The sequence below is a fragment of the Drosophila miranda genome, chromosome 4 (assembly GCF_003369915.1).
Source record: "Drosophila miranda strain MSH22 chromosome 4, D.miranda_PacBio2.1, whole genome shotgun sequence".
Classification (NCBI taxonomy): domain Eukaryota; kingdom Metazoa; phylum Arthropoda; class Insecta; order Diptera; family Drosophilidae; genus Drosophila; species Drosophila miranda.
In genome coordinates, this window is record NC_046677.1 from 18,600,640 (window position 1) to 18,622,780 (window position 22,141).

The 22,141-nt window shown below is 45.0% G+C and overlaps 2 protein-coding genes across 2 annotated transcripts in view; both read right to left on the bottom strand.

Annotated features, from left to right (window-relative positions):
• LOC108163699 (nitric oxide synthase) overlaps positions 1 to 15,168 on the bottom strand; it is a 37,005-nt gene extending 21,837 nt beyond the window's left edge. Inside the window, 5 exon segments of the mRNA XM_017299134.2 lie at positions 1,684 to 1,846; positions 1,939 to 2,075; positions 7,258 to 7,372; positions 8,021 to 8,784; positions 14,937 to 15,168. Of these exon segments, the coding sequence (XP_017154623.2) occupies positions 1,684 to 1,846; positions 1,939 to 2,075; positions 7,258 to 7,372; positions 8,021 to 8,616 (1,011 nt within the window). The 5' untranslated portion in view covers positions 8,617 to 8,784; positions 14,937 to 15,168.
• Positions 15,169 to 15,403: 235 nt separating this feature from the next.
• Positions 15,404 to 20,310, bottom strand: LOC108163305 (leukocyte receptor cluster member 8 homolog). Its single transcript, XM_017298518.2, has 6 exons — positions 20,078 to 20,310; positions 18,486 to 19,938; positions 17,687 to 18,416; positions 17,413 to 17,617; positions 17,137 to 17,344; positions 15,404 to 17,079 (listed from the first exon to the last, which is right to left on the bottom strand). Exons 2-6 carry the CDS (start codon positions 19,796 to 19,798, stop codon positions 16,926 to 16,928), a joined length of 2,610 nt encoding a protein of 869 aa, XP_017154007.2. The 5' UTR covers positions 19,799 to 19,938; positions 20,078 to 20,310; the 3' UTR covers positions 15,404 to 16,925.
• Positions 20,311 to 22,141: the final 1,831 nt, after the last annotated feature.

Sequence of the window (22,141 nt, forward strand, 5' to 3'; positions counted from 1 at the left end):
TTGAGCTTCTACGAATCGCATAAATTTCTTTTTTCACACCTGTTTTTTGGGGCTATCTCCGTTGGGGCCAGACCAGAGTAAAGTACTTACACTTGGCTTTATGGGCTTTCTGTGTTCGACCCACTCGAAACTGAAATTCATTTCAGGCTTGGCAAACCCTTTTTCACACGATTTTCTGCTGTGTTGGCTTTTGTCATGTTTTTTGTTGGGCAAAATCCAAGCAAAACGGGTTTCCTAATTAAGTTTGGGAAACAAACCCGACGTAACCCAACCCTTTTGAAGTGCTCGTGGGGACAACACACATATTCCATTTCATTTAAATCAGAGTTTTCCCATTTTCTCGTTTCGCCTAGTGCTGTTCGAAAAACTGTGGTAAATGCGTTTCCACCATATTATGAACCGTCATGGCCTTAAATTAAATTATCATACCAAATATCTACGAATCACAATTTGGAAATACATTTTGGAAGTTTAAAGGAAGAATATTTTGGCTGTTTCGTTTAGGTTGGGAGATGGAAACCAAAGGGAATAATAAAAGTGTACTCAGTGAATGTTTAAAGCAAGTATTTTGTCTTCTGTTCACAACCATTACATGGAAGGACATACCAACTATAAAATTATAATGTGTTTCTAAGACCTCCAACGCCCAAGACACAAATAGCAGTGGCTTCCAATGCTGACTAGCAATTAAGTTATTAATTAGTTAGGACAAAAACTATGGGCTTCCAAAGTATGATATATATGTGAGTAAAAGCTTTAATTGTTTTTCTACCGATTGAAAGTTTGGCTTTCAAGAAATGCTACAGAATCTTGGGACTTCAAAGGCACATTCAAAAATTAAGTCCATGACATTTCGTTTGATTCAGGAACACATATACAATATGTTACTCTAAAAGCAAAATATGCTTTGACAAGCACAAGGCAATGGGAAATTCATATATTCATGTACATATGTACGAATATACTCCTGCATCCATGAATGAACAAATTGAATAATGCTAAGTAAATTCTGAAGGTGAATTTAGTGTCACCCCAGTAGCTCCCTGCCATTCCAGCTCTACTCCCAGACACATGCAAATCATTCAGGCGTAAATGAAAATCTGTTCCTTCACACATTGCCAGGCACAGACAGCCATTTTCTGTGCCACTACTGATCATTATAATTTGTATATACTCGCACTCGTACTCATTCATATGAATAAATCTCTGCCCCTGGGCCAAATTGTCTTTCTTGGGTAAAATTAAAATTTACGAGGATTTGCATTTCAAATGCTGGCTTTGTCTCTGGATTTGCCATCCCTTCTGCGAGTAGTCGCCGTCTAGGCATCTATCATTTTGCTGGAACACGCATAAATCTTGGATAATGGAAAGACATGTATTTGTCTGCGATTTGGGCGCTGACAAATTCGCCCGACTATTTCAGTGGGTGTATTACCCATATAATTTCGGGAATTGCACATGAATATCTAGGCCTAATTTGAATTGATAAATTGCCATCATATTTTGTGGCAGATGATGGAGACTAATATTCTCGAGACACAATGCAACGGAACGGAGGTCAGGCCGGCTGTTGAAGTTATCAAAATTCTCATTGGCCATTGGCCAGTAGTTTTCTGAATTGCTTTGGATAATGGTTAAGATACTAAACCATAAATTGCGTATATTAGATAGTGCGGCACTCACCTGCAGCTTGGACCACTGAATGCGACCAATGCAACGCGAAGAATTGCGCCAGGCCAATTTGGCGCCATAAATTAGCTCGGTTTCGGTTAGCTGATAATATCCCAAGGTCTCCACGCTCTGGCGCACCTGTTTCCAGCGTGTTTCGTGGGCGGTGGAGGAGGTGCTGGGAAGGAGATAAAAGATATGGGCACGGAAAAGCATTTTGCATAACGCTTTAGTTTAGGACCTATGGGAGTTCATTAGCCAAACATTTACCGCTTTATCGAGGTGAAGTACTGCTCCAAGAAGTCCTTCGCGTGGTCCAGCACCAGATCCGTTTTGCGCGCCTCGACAGGCGCATTGCCGATGCCCATGATGCTGCTGGTGCAAGTTCCCTTGGAGCAGGAGAGTATCTGCCAAACGGAGGGGTAGGAATAAATAAGTCATAAAGTCTAGTGGCCCTGTGTTTTGACAGCTTTAATTAAAAAAACATAATTGCTCTTTTTGGTAATTAAATTTTTATTGGCGATTCCCTCGCAGCGACAAATGAAGATGAATGACAGCTACGGAGCGGAGAAATGAAGATTGTTGCCAGAGAGCAACAATGAAATGAAATTAATAAAAAAAAAAAGAAAGAAAGCCAGTAGCAAAAGCAAAAGTCTGTCTCTGTCTGTCCCTTCCCCCCAGTGGCTGGGGCTCTCTCCGGGAATCGTTTAGAAAGCATTTCACTGTCAATTGAGGACGGTTCCCCGCCATCCCGCCTTCGCTCCAGCTTCATCCGACTCCAGCCTCGCTCGCTCCATGCTGTTTTTTATGGTGCGTGTCGTTGTAATTTTCATTTGCACCATTCCACGTACACCCGGCATTTGCGACTGGTCTCTTTACCTTTCCTCACGGTTTGTTTTCCCGACGGTTTAATTTACTCAACACCCTCGCGCCTCCTGCCCCACGAAGCGCCCAAGACACCCGCACCCGCGGTCATAATTAGTTTGTTTTTCCAGGCAGTTGAGTCCTCGAATTGGCTTAGCCAAGAGCTGCATAAAAACTCTCTAGCCTCGAAGGAGCTGAAGTAGTGCACGAGGCTGGAAGATGTCATTAAATAGTGCCACTCACACGCCTAAGCTGGTTAACGATTGCGAAACAATTGACTAGGTAGGATAAAAAGAGAATTAAGAATGTAGAAACCCATCTGGTTTGCGTTGGTGGAAATTTAAGAGCCAATTATAGAGACTTCTGAACAGAAGCACCTTTTCAGACAAAGATTTTTCAGCCCAATCGTTTTTTTATTATATATTTTATTGTTTTTATTACTATGTGGCGAAAATGTTGTTGATATCCGACTCTCAGAATTTCAGAATTTAAATTTATTAAAGTAGGCTCACATCTCTTTTAGTTGAAAGGGCTAAAAAGACATGAAGAGAGGCTGGAATGGGTTCTGGGGTCTCACTTAAAGGTTGACTTATACTGGCCAGAAAGTCCTATCAATTTCGGCTTCACACCCGGCCCATCCACAACAAACATCCAAGCATTTTCCCCTTTAAGCCAAGCCAAATAGCCAAGATAGCTTTGTATGCACAGAACAGAAGGGCACCTATTCCACACTTTCGCCCACCGCACAAACTTTGGCAATATTCACTCGGTTGCACAACTTTATGGCCAACTTTATGCGCAAATTTATGCAGAATGCAATAGCAACAGAAACAGAGGAGCAGAGGCCGGGCTCCAAAAGCAACGCACTACCTATATGCCTGTACTATGATTACCTACCGACGGCACATGACAAAAATTTCCTAGGTGGAAACTGGAAGGGTTACCATTCTATTAAGCCCCAACCTGAAGAGGCAGGAAGAGGCATTTTCTGCGGACTGAGATCTCATAAAGCGACCAAACACTTAACCAGAAGGCACAGAGGCTGCCTTCGCTTTTCGCAAATTAAATGAAATTTTTGCTGGCAGAGCCGGAATGCAAATAATTGCCAGCCCGGGACTCGTAGCACTCAAAGTTGTCCAAAATTGTTTTATGTAAATATAAACAGCAGGCAGCGCCCGTTCGGCTGCGGAAACGGAAATTGCTGCAGCTGCAGAGCGGCAGCTGCAGAGCGGCAAGTGCGGGTAAATGCGAGAAGACACACTTGCACATAGACACGCTTGCCACAGGAAGCGGGGCGCGTAAAGTCTGGCTTGTAAGCTTGGGTTTCCCCGTGCCACATGCCACGTGCCGCCCCAAATCGACTGCGTGGAGAGTGCACTTCTCCGCGGCCTGCTACTGCTCCTCGCCAAATTCGTACTTTTTCATTGTTCTTGGTTGTTCCTGGTGTTTTCTCTAAAATTATGCTCTCCTCCTCGGGCAAGTGGCAAAAGAGCTGTCGGCTGTGCTGTGGGGCAAGATCCATCAAGCATCACCGAATATCGAGTACCCTGCCTTGCAGACAGATAAGAGACTTATCCCCTTACAGAGTTTAATTAATTAATTAATTAAAATAGTTCCAATGAAAGGCATGTCATGTCTTACAAATATATCCGAACAACTTCGAGTCGTAGTCCAGAGACAACCATTCGTAAGAGTTCCCCAGGAAGCTTACAGTATGCCAGTCCCGGACCAGATCCGTCCCCCGAGAGGAACTCGAATATTAGCTGCATTCTGGGCCAGTTAACGCTCTGCCACTTGCACTGCACCTTCCGTTCACTTAACTGAAATTTAAATGCAACTGACACCCAAATTAAACGAAGTTACTTTTCGGAAATACAAATGCAAATGAGAAATACACAGTTGGCTCAGTACTTGGCAGAGAGGGATTAAAGGCAATGCACCACTGTGGCCCCAAAAAGGTAAAGCCAAAGCCGAGATATGGCTGGAACGCAAGGCCTTCAAGAGCAACTTTCGGGTAATTGAATCATAGATGAGAATCTTATCAAGTTTGGATGATGGTTGGGACTTTGATTGTCACGCCCATCGCTTGCGCTACGCTTCAGAAGGAAATTTCACACGACTCGGAATAATCACCTGAGCGGGCCAGTCCTCCGCTTGCATCTTGTTCGAGGGTAGTACTTTATTTAAATGGCGGACTGGAAAACGTGTAGTATGTATTTTTGCACTGCATAATTTTGTGCATATTAAAATGCAGCAGAGGAGGCGACAGTGGAAAGGACAGGGCCGTGGGGAAATGAAATTTGATTCTGATAAAGGATTCGTAGCGCCACTTCCGCTTTTGGCGTCGGCGTTGACGCTGACGCTGACTTAATTAGCATGGCAGCCGAGGCTCTAGCTGTAGATGTGGCTGTTAAATGTAACTGTAACTGTAACTGCCACTTGGCGCCCTCTGGTTTAGTCGAGCAGAGTGCAGCGGGGCACTTCCTTAGATAATTGAGGTTAGGTGACACAAATTTAAGGCGACTTCTGACCCTGCCGACTCTTCGCTTATGCAATTAGCAGCTTGCACCCTGACGTCGCGACGCCCTAATGAGCTTTGCACCACACAACCCCCACAGCAGTTGCTGAATCAGTTTTGGGCAACTTATTCGTCCCTCTGAAGGTGTGTAAATTAAATAATGCAATTTGGCTCGTAATAGCTGCCAAATGTCCGTTGAAAATTTCAGGAAAATCTCTTAATAAAACTTTATTTTTGCCATGGAACACAGCACACTTAAATGGGCTGAAAAGGCTACTGCATTCTCTCTAAGCCGCTACTTAACTTAATACAAGCCTAACACATAATACATACTAGCGCACGAACGAGCGCTAACGGTTCAGTTGTTCCTACTGATCAAGAATATATGTATTACATATAAACATAGCTCGCAAACGACGGTCAACACTTTTTCCCTTTGCTGTCTCGTCACTGACAAAACCGAAAAAGACCACGAAGACACGGTCTCTCACTGAGCAGAACACTTTTTGTCTCTTCGCTTGTGTTATGTGTTTCGGGTTTTCGGGTGAGCCCGACACACGATCGTGTCTCACAATAACAACTTAGAGAGACACTTGGTCAAGCGCTCACAGCAAAAGTGTCTTTAGATGAGCAGAACCAAAAAAGTGTCTGAGTAAAGTGTTTTTAGTTTTTTTTTCGTGTATATGTTTATTTATTCATGTTTTCCGCATCTTTTGGGCTATTGTATTGTAATATGTATATTTATTTGCAAAATTGGCAAACGAACATTTTCGTTTTGCTTTTCACGATTCATTTTAAGCTCCAATATTCAAACCGTATAGAATTCACAAAAATTGATCGTTGCCATAAGCATCACACGTACAAGCACGCATACATACGCAAAAGACACTTTGTTCGTTCACTCGCGACAAGATGCTCAGTGAAAAACAGGAACAAAAGAGAAGTGAAAAAATCGGTCTTTGCTTGAGCGAAGAGCGAGTTGAGCAAAAACAGATTTGATCGGGTCTTTTCAGTCCATTTTCTCAATGTGTCCGTCAATGAGAGGTTTTTATCAGACACGCCGAAAGTGTCAACAGTTATTTGCGAGCTATGAATATAAACTTTGCACTGCCTGCCGTACTAAATTGTTCTCTACATATGTACATACATATATGTATGTACATATATCGTCACGCACGGCTGCAGCCCATGCAGTCGGTCTCTCTCGTCTTCATCTATCTCCTTTCTTTCGTTTAGCTTCCGCCATCGCTCTCTCGATCTGTCGGGCGTTGTTATAGCTTCGCTTACACGGGCACGGGCTTTAGGTCCCGTCTGCCCTTGAACCTGGCACTTCTTGCACTTCGTCAATTGCGCGTCGAATAGCTCTTCAATCGGACCGCGTCTAAAATCGCGCTAATCGTTCTTGTTGTGCTCTCGTCGCGATAAACCATGTGTATAAACCGGAACAACCGTCAACTTTTGACTACAAATACCGCAAACTGCGCTACTAAAAAAGCTCACTAGCTGGACAGTATTGTTTTGTAAATTATCAAATATGAAAAAAAGCGGGGGTCTATAGTGACCGCAGCTGCATGTACATAAGTACTTGTACATACTTATAATTGTGGACCACACACAACATACAGAAACATGGAAAAGCGGGTAAGTTCAAGCTACTTTATTACGATGCAAAAACTTTGTCTGGCAAAGGGAAAGGGAGAGCGCACTAGGCCCGCAATAGTATGGCCTTCTGTTTAATCCGCAGTCCTGGGCACGCACTTGGCCAACTTTTACATAACAAACTGCTGTAAAACGTTCCCATGGAAGACACACAAACGGGCAGACGCCCACGAACGCATATGCACACACATGTGCATGTACGAATGGATAGAGAGGCAGTCACACAACTAGCAAACTTACACACAATTACATGGCCGACTAAGAGCCATCAGAGTATTAAATAACTCCTACAAGTATGCATTCCCTCTTTTACTTGTGGAAGCTCTCCTGCTCCTGCTCTCTCTGTATGCATTCCGAGCCGAAACTTTTTGCACTTAGACCCAGTAGAGGCAGCCAGAGAACATTCTGCGAATTGTTTTACTGCCCGTTTATTGCACATTCACTCGTGCCCGTCCAGTACTTGGTCCCCAGACCTTGTCTCAGCCACGTGCTGGGGCTAATTACAGCCAGATCCCCGGGCCCAGGACCCTTGCTCAGACGTGACTCACCTCTCGCCCCTTAGAGTGCAGGGTGTCGTAGACCTCCGGCCTGCCCTCAATGTTCTTCAAGCGCATCGGCTTGCGCATCAGCACGCTGCGTCCATCGTCGTCCAGATGCATGAAGCTGCAATAGAGATTAAGTTACAGAGAAAAAGAATAGCTGATAAAATGGGGACAATCCAGTGACCGCAGAATTATAGTAGCTAAGTGCTGAGCTCGGAATCTAACCCTCATTCGAATAAGCTCGGGCTGGGTTCGGGCTGAGGTCGGGCCTCCCTCCCATGACAAAAAATTGCCGGTCTCTTTTTTCATTTCCGTTTACAAAGAGCGCACTCCACTGCTCGCACTAAAGCTCTCTCCTGATCTATAGCTCATCTGAAAGTTTCTCCTTCTCCTGTGCTCTCGAATACCATTGGATTTGCAGCTTAAAGCTTTTGGAATCTGTGCGTTGATGACAAGTGCAAGGGGCAAAGGGAAAACAAAAACAAATACAGGGACCCTATAATAGGTGAATAACGTGGGTTCCTCGGTTCCCGTTTAAGCTATTTCCGCGGCTTATTTAGACGGTCCTTGCCTGTACAATGGTCGTTCGAACTCGGTTTCGCGTCTCAGTGGAATCGTGTTCATATTTTACACTACTACCACATGTCTAGTTTAACCCTAAGTACCCATGTTTAACAGTCTTTGCTGGGATATCCCTCAATTTGTCACACCTGCTCGTACTCGTACGAGTTATCCCCTCTGATACGCTTGTGAGAAATGCAACTGTTACCTGCCGGCACGCGAACGATAATCCTGCGACATTTTTCTTGGCTGCTGCTGGTTTTTGGGCGATGGCGAAAGTTCCCGTGAACTTTTGCCGGATGCCGTGCCGCTGCCCGAGGCGACGCACACCGCCGTCGCGGCTGAAGGAGGCGCTGCTCCACTGTCCAGCTCCACAACGATGCTTGTGTTGGTGCCACGGCGCTCTCGAACCGGAGGCGACGCCGTGGAGATGCTAGCGCGCTTGTGGTTCTTCAGTGGCGTGCCACTACTGCTTCCACCGCCACTTGACGTCGATGCGCCCGCTCCTGGGCCTGCTGCAGCTCCTGCCCCAACTCCTGGGGCGGGTGCTCCGCCACTGTGGTCCACTTCATGGCTGGAAGACGAGTCGCCACCGCCGCTAGCGGCATCGAGACTTGTGCTCAAGAGTCCATTGCCATTTACCGTTGGCGCTGTTTGAGATTTGCTTTTTGTTCTATTTTGTTGTTGCGTCACGCACGGCGATGGGGGAGTCGATTTCGGCTGCTGCTGCTGTTGAGTGTTGGTCGTCCGCTTGATGGCCACAAAACGCAGGTTCTCAAGTATCGACGTGAAATGTTGCGACATCTTGTTCAGGGCCTCCTTTGGCGGGCTCTCGACCAACCTGCTCGGCCGCTTATTGCTCGCCGCGCTCGTTTAAAATGCAGCCAACAGGTGAACCTCTCGACAGCTTCCTCTTCAAGTTTTTGATTAAATTCTCGTGTAAAAACTCAGTGGCCACATCCAATTGGTTTACTGCAGATTGAAAAGTTTTCAGAAAAGTTGTGTTAGTATTTGGACAGCCATAAATACGGGTATAGAAGGTACTGGGGGTACTCTACGTAAAGCTAATAAAACTAAGCGGAGCATGCCAGATGCCAACTGTAAAAATAACCGAAAAAAAAACGACCGCCAGCGAACGGGTGAGTGAGTGCAAACAGGCACAAGCCATGCAAAAGCTCATTCCCGGTGGTACTCGAGGGAGTAGGGGTATATGGAATTGGTACATGGTATATGGCCAAAAGTGTTTCTGATACCATTAATACCATCAAGTACGTACATATGTATATTGCATTTACTTTCAGCTTAGTGCGTAAACATTTTGCAACAGATTGTAAAGGATCTGGAGTAACTCCCTCACTTCAAGTGGTTTGATCTTATATGAGTAAGGAATTACGGAAGAAATCGAGTAAAATCATAACGAGCAAAACATAAAGCTGTCATAGGAACCACATGGATGAAAGATGTTTTAAATACTGTGAAACTTTATAAGGTTACGTTTAAGAACAGGAAGTATGTAAATACATAGGTTTTTTTTTAATTCTTAATTAATTTTTTTCTAAGGACTGTCAGTCGTCAAAATCTACCCACCAGGGAAATGTTTAAGCCAGAATAAGTAACCATTTTTTAATTCGTTTTTAAGAAACCAATCCCTGCGCCACTCTATAGTTGGAATATCGACTACAGCGTTGCACTCGTTTAATGTTAGTTGATGTTTGCCATCAACATCATCCTCCTAGCAGACCACTCCCTCCCCACCCACTCAAAATGCCTAAGGATCGTAGCCACTGAAACAGGAGCAACACAAAGGCTGGCTTTTAGCTACAAAAATAGACTTATGTACTCAAAGCCAGCCGGGCAATTAATTGATTGATTGATTGATTAGCCTGAACAAACAAAAAACACTCGCACCCAGAAGTACGCCGCCCCAAATAAAAGCAAATTAAACAAAATAAAGCGAAAATTACGGTCATTTTCATTTGTATTTTGATTTGCTGAAGCCATTTTACAAATTTTGTCATTAAACAAAACGATTATTGCTATTGCAGAGGGACTCGACAATGTTTTACCCAGTACACATGGGAAGCCGTTTCGAACATTCTTAAGCTACAGTGTTTTCCAATTTTCAATGACAAACCCTTTTATAGTAGAGTCCATATAGAGCGAGGTTCGACTACAAAAATATATGGAATCCTCCAAGAGATGGTAAAATTTTCAGGAATACAATATACCCCTTTATTCTATGAGAACTGATTTAAATAAGAATCTGGCCATTAGACGGTAATTAGAGAGACAAAGGAGTGGCGGGAACATTCGCAGAAGGAGGGGTGTGTGGGTGCCAGCCAAGTAAATATTTCGACAATGGATTTCGAGTTTTAATGTGCGTGGAGTGCTCATTGAACGGAATATGGTTTTGGGGATAGTGCCCTTACTCATCTGTGCCATATGGGGATGTGCCAGTAGCAGAAAATCATCAAAGCCTAATCGATTTCACCAGTCATTCAGTTTTGCTTGGCAGCCAATAATGTTTTGAATGGGGGCTTGGACACCATGAAACGAAAGCCCCAAATACAAAAAAATTATATCAGATGCCCAGCATGTTCACGGCTCGCCGGACGTGGCTGTGGCTGTGGCTCTACGTCCGGTGATTCTCTGTGACAAAAGGATTGTCTCGAATATGCGAATAAAACTAATTTAAATGTCGCGCAAATATTTAACACGAAAACTGAATTTTTGGAACTCGACAAGTTCTGCCACAGTCGGAGTAGGTTCTTAATTGCGAAGGACTAGGTATCAGGTGAATAGAAACACGATCTCCTCTAATCAAGTCCTTCATGCTTCGATCTCTTTGAATGAAACGCACCACAGAAGCCAGAACGCAAATTCAAATATTTTTCTACAAATTTCTTTAAACGATAATAGATTTAATTAAATTTAACCTATTGCTTGCTATCAGGGTATATCTAAGAGTTTTTAAATATATATATAAGCGCTGACACTTTCTTGAAGCACATCTGACACTCAAAAAATGAACGAGCACCGAAAGAAAATGTTCTTCAAGAAAAAGGATGCAACATCTGCCGCAAAAGAAGTGAAGAGCGTGAAAAGTGTTTCGGCGTGAAAGGTTAAACCGATTCGAATCCGGTTGCCGGGGCGCCAGCGAAAGGGTTCAACAGCTGTTGTCTTCAACTTTTCAAACGTTAATCAGTCTCCCCGTGCCCCCTGAGCAGCCTTAGGAGACGAAAAAATAACTCTGCCCCCGTTTCGGCCACAAATTAAAGGTAAACTAATTGAATTTTCATAGAGCAGTGGGAGCTTCGTCACTTTTTGATTAAGAGAAGTTATCACGAAGCCCGCGCAGTGGCTTCTGGTTTTGTGGCAGTGCCATAAAGACACTTTTAATTGCTTGAAATGTGCAGGCTCCCATCTATCTGCGCCTGCTGCCCCTCCTCGTTGCCCAACTAATAAGCGCCGCGGTAATTAGGAAGTTGGGGAGCTGCGGAAAGCCAGCAAGTCTCTCAGAGACAGAGCCTCTGAGGTATACTTGTTGTTGTTTTGAAGTCTTGGCTGATTTCAAAATGAACGAGATGAGCGGTATTTGAACTGGATTAAATAATGAAATAATGTGGAATTGCAGTACCTTCCAATCGAATAGCTTCGAAAAAAAGTTTTAATATGAAAATATCCAAAAATCCCAAATATCTACTTAAAAACTAATTAAATATAAAATTTGTTCCACGATCTTCGTATACACCCAATCGTAACCGATTTCCGCTCGTGCTTATAATTTTAATCGGTTCAAGCTTTAAAGAACAATTACAACGTTAATAATATTAGCAACAATCTGATCTAAGCCCACCCGAAGCTTAATAATCATTTTCCTATCTTAATTTCTATATCTTTGTGGCATTATCATATTTATGATACCCCGATGAGGCCCTGATATACATATGTACTAAATAGTTACACAAATAATTGTGTTTTTTGCGTGCCTTTCTGTATATTTGTATTATGGCCGACATTATACGGAGCATCGTCAGAGCCAGATGTTCGACGGACCCCTAGCAGCCCGCAACTAGGCAATATGGCCCTATTAAGTGCCTTCCTACCATCCTTCTACCTGTTACCTGTTACCTGGTCTCTCCACCTCTTACCTTACATTACAAATAGCAAATGTACACGTGTGTAGGTATATTACACACTTAAACATAAGTGAACACGAAGAAACATGAAAGGGTTCCGCGCATGGAAACACATAATGGATAAGATCCGCCAGTAAAGGATAATTCAATCCCAATTGCTTTCCATTTTCCACAGCGGCAGTATGCAAATCTCAGCTTTCCTTACCAAAATTCCTCCCCATCCCCCTCATCGGTTTAAACCCAATCAATTGCTTTAAAATAAACTCTCGAACAAAGCCATAACAACGACGACAGACGCAGAAAGCTTTCAGTATTATCTCAAATGACAACACAGCCGCGTGAAAAAAAAAACCGAGACCAACGGAAATCGTACATTTGAAAGACAAAAGCAAACAGTGTAAATAAAAGACCGAAAGAAAAAGCTGGCATGCACAATGCAAAGCAGCAGACAAAAATACAAATACAAATACAAGGAGGAAATCTGAAAACCGGAAAATCTGTTAAGAAAAACCCAGTTAAATGGGCAACCCAACACGGGCTCAGTAGTTGGCCAGGCAGTGGTGTGGGTGTGGGAAAACAGGCACCAAAATGGTACCAACAAAGGCCCCGAGCCGCCTACGCTTGCGGTCAAGTGCGAGTCCTGGCTCGAATGAAGGTGTATCGCATTTTGGCTAGGATTTGGAAGGGGATTACGTACTCGTAAGAACTCCCATGACAATGATGTGCCCAGAATGACCATAAATGGAGACGTCTTCTCAATGGCCCTGCGGGACACGACCTGCAAATTCGGACACTTTTCAATGTGAGGGATATATTTAATTACTAAGAACTACGCTATTCGTAGAAATCATTTGAACGTGGTGTTTGGCAAGATAAATCGCTCATTGATGGATACGTTCAATAAAAGTCAAAATTGTAGGCTTCCCAAATATTTTAATAAATTGAATAAATTGCAAATCCGCAACTCATGTCTGTAACCTGTTCTCGTTTACCCGAAATTCACTTTTAGCAATTTAAAATCCATCCAGACCCAGATGGGGAGTGGATACAATGCGATGCGGTGAAGATACTCAAAGTAAACGCCACCGCCAAGTGGACAGAATCATGTGGCCATCCCTAAGTTGGGGCCGAAAAGGTAAACGGGCTGGCTCCCCATTTCCATATGAAAGGGATAGCGATGGATTGGCATGAATGCCATCCCCAGCCAGATAGGAGTGCACAAGTGTGTGCACGTATGAAATATTCACACATAATGTCGGGAAATTTATACTTGTGCTATTCTTTGTAATGTCAGACTCAGCTGCGGCTGCCGTTTTGATAGTCAATGTTGGATGCTTATGTATTGTTTAGATGTTTGGAGCCCGGCCCCAACACGGTAACACACATTTAAATATAGCGTATACGAAGGAGGGAGGTTTAAGTTCAATTGAAACCGTTGCGCGGGGCTATTGCCAAGCGGCGGAGGCGAAACCCCAAAACCTTTGACTTAATCAACAAATGGAATTTCCGGAATAATGTCTACATGTTTAATATGAGACTGAAGCTTCTTCAAATGGATTTTAATTATATAAACACTCGTGTACTCTTTCCAATTTCCCAGCCTAATCCTTTGTTCGCTGCCAGCTCGTTTCGCTGGCTTTCAATAGACAGGCCTAGCGTCTTCAGTGCAGTCGGACAATTGCAGGCCTGACATTAGCGACATTAGAATTTTCTATTTCCCTTTAACAAAACGGAGAAATCCGTGGAGGCCGGCCTGTCACAAGCTTGTCATCCGTTCAACGTCGGCAGCTGGGACAGGGCCACCGGAAGTGGGCCCATACCAGCGCCCACTGAAAGTTCGCTCGGGAGAACATTTTTCCTGCTAATTGTTTTTCAATTTGCGCTGGAAATCGAGTTAAGAAGATATTTTATAACTGCCATGAGAGGAGTACATTCTCAGCTCTTTGACGAACTTGAGTACTTAATGGGCGTCAAGTGGTCGGGTTCGAGTGGCATTTATTAGTGGGCCATTTATTAATGATTCACTTCCATTAATTATCTTCAATTTGGGGGCAGAGTGGGATTCACATGCAACTGGGATTTAAAAACTCCGCCAACATTAATCAACCGTCTTTTAGGCATTAGCCTTGCGATGCCCAGATTTGAGTAATTATTGTGGCCATAATTACTCTATTAACACTTCAGAGAACCATTTGTAATATCAGATTTCAGACGGAATTTCCAATAGATTGTACTTTACATCCACTGCTGTGTGCTATTAGCAAACGACTATTGCTGTTCGTCAGCTATGGGCCGATTTAATACCGTTGGATCAGCAATACTGGAGTTTAAGTGACTAATCAGTCTTTGTAATTGTGGATTTCGGTTATCAACCAGAGCCGGAAAAGTGTGATGTGGTGTTTCAGATGATTAATTCCGAGTGTTAACGGGATTGTTATCTGGATGACGAACTGAAGTTTTCTCGTTCGAACATATCCGATATCTTCATGAATCATTCTGTCAAATCCCTGAACTAAACTTTTACTTTTTTCAACAATTTATGCACTTTTTTTAAGAAAATGTTTTTAGTAAAGAATTTTTTTTTTAATAATTGTGTCACTATTTCTGATTGGAATTACCAGTTCTCAACCAGTACCGGAAAAGTATGATTTGTTTTTTTGGTTATTACTTATACAGAATTTACTGGATTACTTCAAGATTTCGAATGGGGATTTTCACAATCTAACGAGTGGGATATTGTAAGGCATTATGCTATTAAATCGCTGGTTTTTGATGAGTTTTGAAAACAAAAAAATGTCTCAAGTAAACAATCAATTTTAGTAAATTGTGTTTCATTTTGTTCAGTCATTCCAATTCAGTACAGTTATGTATTTTATGTTATGTGATTCACTTTGGAACACGCCTAAATCTATTAAGCCAGTGTCGTCTTACACTATAATCTCCAATAAATAGTGTGGAATCCGCATAAGTAGGCGATTACTTTACCTCTTTGGGGATATTAACGCCGATTCAACCAGTAAACATGATTGGAAATGAATAACTTTTTCACACACCGGACCGATGGACAAGATTTTGAATGAATAAGTCTTTGATTTGGCCACTGCACCACACGGAGAACACAAGAGAAGAACACAGAAGGATGCTCTTAAAAGAAATCAAAGCCTTTGACTTTCTCCGGCTGGTTGGTCCACTAGAATGTTGTTTTCTGCCAACGAACGCCGCGCGTTGACTGAGGCTAAGGCAGCAACGCAGCATCCTTAAATAGCGGTTGGGTTGAGCCTCCGACAGCATCCGCTACGTGTTGTTGAAAAAGCTCGGGCCCCCACATCGGCGGGCCGCTTGGCTCGTGTCCCGGCTAAAGCTCTCCGGGTGCGTGTGGCTGGAAGGTGAGAGCTGTGGAAGGAGAGGACGGAGCCGGAGACGGGAGCTCCCAGGAAGAAAACACTTGTTGCTGGTTTTTTCTCAGTTTATTCTTTAGGAGCGGGGTTTTAGTTTTACTTTTCATGCAACAGGCTCGCATCTTGTGCCGGAACTGTGGAAAGATGCACTTTAATATTTTTGGGTTGTTTTCCCTCTTTTTTCCAACATCATGGAGGTTAAACGTAAATGTAACAGGTAAACTTAGCTTAAAAATATAGAATTAGCACTAATACTAGTCTATTGTACAATTCACTACATGGTGTAGTATTTTCCTTCAACTTTTCCCCAGTCTAGAAATGGTTTTGTTCAATAATCTTAGCCAATTCATAACGGGGACCCACTTAATGACACGAATTAAAATTGGAAGAGCTTACAAATGGCGCGCAAACTTGCTGGCTTCCCTTGAATGGATGGATGATTGCGAGACGGGAGAGGCGGGCCGTACTCCAAAAATGTGTCGGGGCCGGACTTTGATCTTCCGAGGCGATTGCGGCGTACGTTGGGCTGCTTGTTGCGTCGCATCGTGGCTGCAGTTGGTTCTGGTTCTGGTTCTGGTACTCGTACTGGTACCGGTACTGGTGATGGTGGTGGTGATGGTTGTATATATACAGGTATACAATAGAGAGACAAGACATTAGTATAAACCGTTTCAATAATTTAAATTAAATTTAATTTAGTTTAAAAATGAAGGGAAAAGAGTAATAAATAATATTTAAAAAAAACAGAGAAACAAAAATTTGTTTGCAGCACACAGCACACGTTAGCTCTTTGAGTTTGGCGATGGCTTCACGATGCTCTCTTGTTTTTTGAAACAATAGTTTGTTAGTTCACGATGTTTTTGAGGCTTCATCGAGTTATTAGTGGACCGAAGTGCGGACATTACTCGAGCCACCATCATTTCTGATGCAGCCGTGGTCCCTGTACGGTTTCCTAGAGTTTTAATATCGAATGGGTTGGTTTTCTGCAATATTTAATCAGAAACTTTTCGCGACCAACGATGAAAATATGCAGAAATCGTTGTTCGTTCAACCCGATTCCATCCAATTCCAAAGTTAGGGCCAGCTCCTGAATGAAATAGTTTATCCCATCCGGCGAAATCCGCAAAGCACCGAGCCTGGATCCCATCGTCGATTCCATCCAGGAACAATCGTAGGGTTTCCATTTAGTTTCTCCCCTGCTGGTGGATACAAAGCCAGTTGATTCAGATCGTGTCCTTCCTTGTAGCCGAAAGATGAATTATTGTTCTGGCAAATAATGAGGGTTTGAGGTAGTTTCTATCGTTTCGTAGACAAATCCAAAGTGGGGGGACGCTGGTTCAGGGTAAGAGATGGTTTGAAGGGGACACCAACACGTTCTGTTTTGAATTTTCTGAATAATTGTTCAGGGGAACGCGAGCACTAAAAATACCTAAAATATTTACAAATTGGTTACACGCGGATGGGGGAATACGCGTTCCTAAACCGTGTACCTGGCCCCGAGAAGTTCGGAAATGCTAGGTACACAGGGGTAAATGTGTTTCTCTCAGATGTGTATCTATGTTCTAAGTGGATTGCTTCAAATGGATATGGCAGCGGCATTTTTGCAATCGATTTGGGCACCGCTCGCGGCATAAGGCAAACTGAAGGTATCGAGCCATTCTTTGCACTTCTCAATGCTATCGAAGGCCAAGATATTGCTAACATATTCGACGCTAATGCTGGGACGGTAGCTGGAAGAGAAACGTTAGGCATTAGTAGCTGGTCACTGGGGAAGCGGCATCACCTACGATTTAATGATGACTCGCAGAGCAGCCTTGCGCTCCCTTTCCAAAAACCATTCAATCATGTGGCCCGACATGAGGGGCGCCGTCTTGTACAGAGCAAACAACTTGCAATAGTTTCCCAACGACCAGGCCGAGCGAAACTGCAGGGCATGCGCAATGGCAGGATTCTCGCATTGATCAGCTGATATCGAGCGCAGGACTGTGGTAATGTCTGCAGAGAAGGGAGAATATAGTTACAGTAAATCCGTGCTTGAGATCGACGGCGATCGGCGGACGTACCCAAGGTATTCTTTGTGAAGATGTAGTACAGTATGCGATATGCCGTAAACTCCATGGAGTTATGGCTCTGGCCACCCAGCTCGGAGTAGAGCATCTTCAGTTGCGTCTGGCACTGATTGAACTCCTCGTGGTCGCCCTTCTCCATGGCAATACGTGCATGGGTCTCGTACACCTCAACAGTGAACTGATCGCGAATACCTTGCACCTGTCGGCAAAAAAAAGGAAACAAGAGGTTGTAAAATATGGTCCGGTAAACGGCTGCTGCAGCACTTACAGTTAGATCCTGCCTTAAGGACTTCAACTGATCACACGCATAATGATAATCCTGGTTGGCACGCCACTTGCTCTTCACGTTGGACAGCGAATGGGTGAGGACCTCGACGGGCCGCACTTCCGACGGGGATGGAGCCTTTGTCAGGCGCAAAAAGGATTTCTCTAAGTCCCTACAAGTTCCTACAATGTGCAAATCGAGCAAATCTAAGCCGCTAGCCGGGTCCACATCCTCGGAGAAGGCAGAACGAAGATGCTGCTGCTGCTGTTGCTGCATCAGTTTCTTCCGGTTTTTGGCCGTGGTGAAACCAAAAGGCGAACTTGCAATGGCGACGACAGATTTCTTAGCCGAGCCGGAGCCCTGCTGCGAGAAACGTGCCGCCCGCTGTTGCAAGCGCGCTATGTCATCATCAACGGCCCCACCCACAGACGATTGTTTCGAATAGAAGTGCGGCTTTTTCTTGGAGTGGCCAGTGTGCGCCGCGGCGGATCCCGCTGCAGCTGCTGCAGCGAGTCTTTTGCCTTTCTTCATTAGCATTTTCTGCTTCTTGCGCGAGAGGTTTGCGCTTAGGGATATGAAATCCAAAGACTCGCTGGAACCCGATTTACGAGGAACTTTACGCACCCGCGGACTGACAGCATCGCTGCTGCGGGAACCCGAATGCGAACGTGAATGAGATCGCGAGTAACGTTTCTTGTGAGTGTACTTCGATGAGGTCGAAGACGACGGGGACCTGCAAGTGGATTCAATTGAGGGACATTAGGGACTTTGACCAGCACGCAACGAACACAGTCAGACTTACCGCGAACGACTCCTGGAATACCGCGACGACGACTGCTGGTGGCCGTAACTGGATGTCATTTTATTGAATTGATTCGCCCTCTGCTTGAATTGATTAACATTCGGTGACTTGACCGGCTTCTCTTGCTCCTGCTCCCGCTCCCGCTCCCGATCCCGCTCCCGCTCCCGGTCTCTCTCCCGCTCCTGCTCCAACTCACGTTTCTTGTTGAAGTAGTTGCTCCTTTCTGGCTGGGGAGGCGTGGCGTGGCTAAGCACCACCTCGATGCCGTCTCGCTCGCTGTGCACCGTCGGCATAGGCTCGTTGTCCCAGTCTCTGGTCCACAGCTCATTTCGATTGGCCGCTGCCATGATCTTGCCCTTCAGACATATGTCTATCTGGTCCTTGTCCAGGTCCGTGTTGCATTTGAAGTAGCACCGAGCAACGTACTGATTCAACGAGTCTGGCCAGGAGTCGTTGGAGGTCATCTGGAAGTTGTTGGGACGCTTAAACGCTGCAGAAGCAGCTGGAGAACCCTTCGGCTCCGGTTTGGTGGTCTCAGCATTGGCGGCCAGAGCCAGGGGCAGGGGCGGGGGTGGTTTGCTCAGGTCTGGTGTGCTGGGCTCCACCACATCGCTGATAATGGGCGGCGGTGGGGCTATGGGCGTGGCTATATTGTTAAACGTATTATTGTAGGCGCTTTGTTCGAAGCTCGCGTTTTTGTTCTTTCGCTTCCGCTTCTTCTTGTTGATAACGTTATTTATATTGCTATTATTGTTGAACAATTGGGTCGGCTGCTGTGCCTCTGCCTGATGCTGCTGGATCTGTTGTTGTTGTTGTTGTTGCTGCTGCTGCAGCTGTTGCTGCTGTTGTAGCGGATTGGGTGCGTTCGCCAAGCGTTTCTGATTTAAGTTCAAGTTAAAACGTATCCCTCCGAAATTCTTTTGCTGCTGTTGTTGCTGCTGCTGCTGCTGCTGCAACTTGTTGGTGTTGATCGGTTGAGTGGACTTGGGTGGTGGTGGAGGGGGTCCCAGGGGCGGAGGTGGTGGCGCTGCCAAGGCGTTGCTAAATCCGGGCGGTGCGTTCGACGAACTTATCGTTGAGGTTACCTGTTGCTGCTGCTGCTGGTACCGCATATAGTACCAGTACTGCTGGTACTGCTGCTGGTAGGCGGCTGCATTTTGGTTGGCGTACCACGCGTAGTTGGTCCACTGCTGGGCAACGGAGTTGCCCTGCTGCTGGTGCTGCTGCTGCTGTTGCTGTTGCTGTTGCTGCTGCTGCTGCATTTCCTGCAGCTGGGGTATCAAGGGCGGAGGAGCGCTCATGGCTTCCGACATAGTGCTCCAAGGGCAGAATCTTGGTTTGGTCTCTTGTCACCGCTGTGACGTGATGTAGATTTGAATGCTTTTACCTTAACTTACCTTGTGAATTCAATTGCGTGCTTCTGCGTCTTCTTCCTCGCCTCCCGCCCTAATTTCTATATATCACAACAATGAGTACAAAGGGAAATGTGCTCGTTAGGTTAGCGCCCGTGTCTTTGCCTATGTGCATATGTACATATATGTGTGTGGTGGCATGTGACGCCATTTTCTTTTCCATTTTTTTCAACAGCTTACCTAGGTCTTGGAGAATGTTCGATGCTCGCGTGGGATTATGCGAATTGTAGACGCGACTCTAATAATAATAATAATAAGTATGGAGGATCGCTTGCACTGCACTTTTATTCGTTTTGAAAGAAAGAATCCAATTTTTGTAGGAACACGAAATAGTTGTTGTTCTACACTTTTTTTCGTTGACACTTCCGTTCAGTTTCTAAAATTTTTACCCAGTTTATTACAAGCCAACTACACGGTATCTACACAGTTAGATACATAATGGCAGGAGAAAGAGGGTATGGACAACAGGTAAAACGGCCCAGAAAATGCAACGCATGCAGGTAAAATCCACCCTGTTTGCCCCAAAATACCTTGAAAACGAAACCGGCTTTTTGCCGAGGTGAGGTTCATACGAAACCAACAGTTTGCCTTGGCTGTTCTTGCCTCTCGTCCATACCCTTATTTATAGCCCATTCAAAACAACGACTCATATTTTCGTTGCAGAAGAGAGCAGCAGTGTGACCGTCTAACCCTCAGATATATATCGTAAATATACGAATGAGAAAACGAAGCCCATTTATTTAAACAGGATACAACTTGAGTTAGATTGCGGAAAAGAATACTAATAATATGGAATGATGGTTGATTCAGTACCCGATTCAAAAAGAGCCAATAGCCGTTTCAAAGAAAGCAGTCGGAGAGCGATACTATCGACTGAATACGAGTGGTGCGCGCCAAAGCGAAATTGCTTAAATGTGAATAAATGAGAACGATATAAATAGACTCAATCCATTGCAATAAATTATGCTGGGAAGCACGGTTTGAGAGAGCCAAAATTGTACGCCATGTTTTTGAATATACCATTAAAAATTATATGGTTGCAGCTAGTATTTAGACGAGTATAAAATAACATCCTAACAGCAGTTAGGTTAGGTTAGGTGAAGGCGGTAGCCGGGAGGGGGGGGATAAGAGCCTCCCGCCCCCAAGCTCACTTGGACCTATAAAAGGTCCGTTGTGTTGCCGCATGGGCATGTGCCCCTTCGCGTTGCCCGAACCGTGAGAGCATACTACTGCAGGTTAAGGGCAGTCCCATCCGGTGGCTTGATGTATTTGGACAAGGTCCCTGGTTTGATTACGGACAGGTCCGAAATGTCCGTGAGGAAAGCGGCCCCGAGAATACGAAGACGACGATTTCCAAGGGCTGGGCAGTGGCAGAAGAAGTGGGGGACCGATTCCTCCTCCTCCTCGTCGCGACAACTCCTGCAGAAGTCGTTATGAGGGATTGACAGTCTAGAGGCGTGAGTGCCGATCTGCCAGTGTCCCGTAATGGCTCTAGTAACTGCAGAGCACTGTGCTCTGCTGAGTTTATACAGCTCTGCTGAGCGCTTCTTCGATCGATATGGCCATATCAATCTTGAGACTTTACAGGAAACGGTTTGCTGCCATCTCCTATTGGCATTTTGCTCGAACAATTCGTGCGTTAGGAGCCTGCACGTAGCCAAAGGCATCGCTACTTGCTCCCTCTCCGATAGGAGAGGAATCGTAGAACCCTGCCTGGCTAGCTCGTCGGCGGCGTCATTCCCCTCGATGTCCCTGTGGCTGGGGACCCATATAAGGAAGAGATCTAACTGCTCTGCGATCTCGTGCAGAGACCTGCGGCAGTCATTTACGGTCGCTGAGTTCGACGACATTGAGCGTAGAGCTTTGATAGCTGCTTGGCTGTCCGAGAAGACGCACACTAAGTGCGTATCTAGAAGTAGTTTGGAGACGATCGAAATGGCCTCCTTGATGGCTTCAACCTCCGCTTGGAACACACTACAGTGATCCGGGAGCCTGAAGCAATGACGGATGTTCAGCTCGCTGCAGTAGACTCCGCCTCCCACGCGGCCGTCTAGCTTTGAGCCATCAGTGTAGAAGTGGACCGCATTTGCAGGTCCTGGTTCGCCCATCTCCCAGTCCTCCCTAGATGGGATTGATACCTGGAAGGGCGTCGAGAGGTGATCACTGGGGATACAGTAATCTGTCCTCTCTGGTAATTGCGGGAGTCTCATCAGGATTCCCGAGTGCCCAACCGCGGATGCTTTC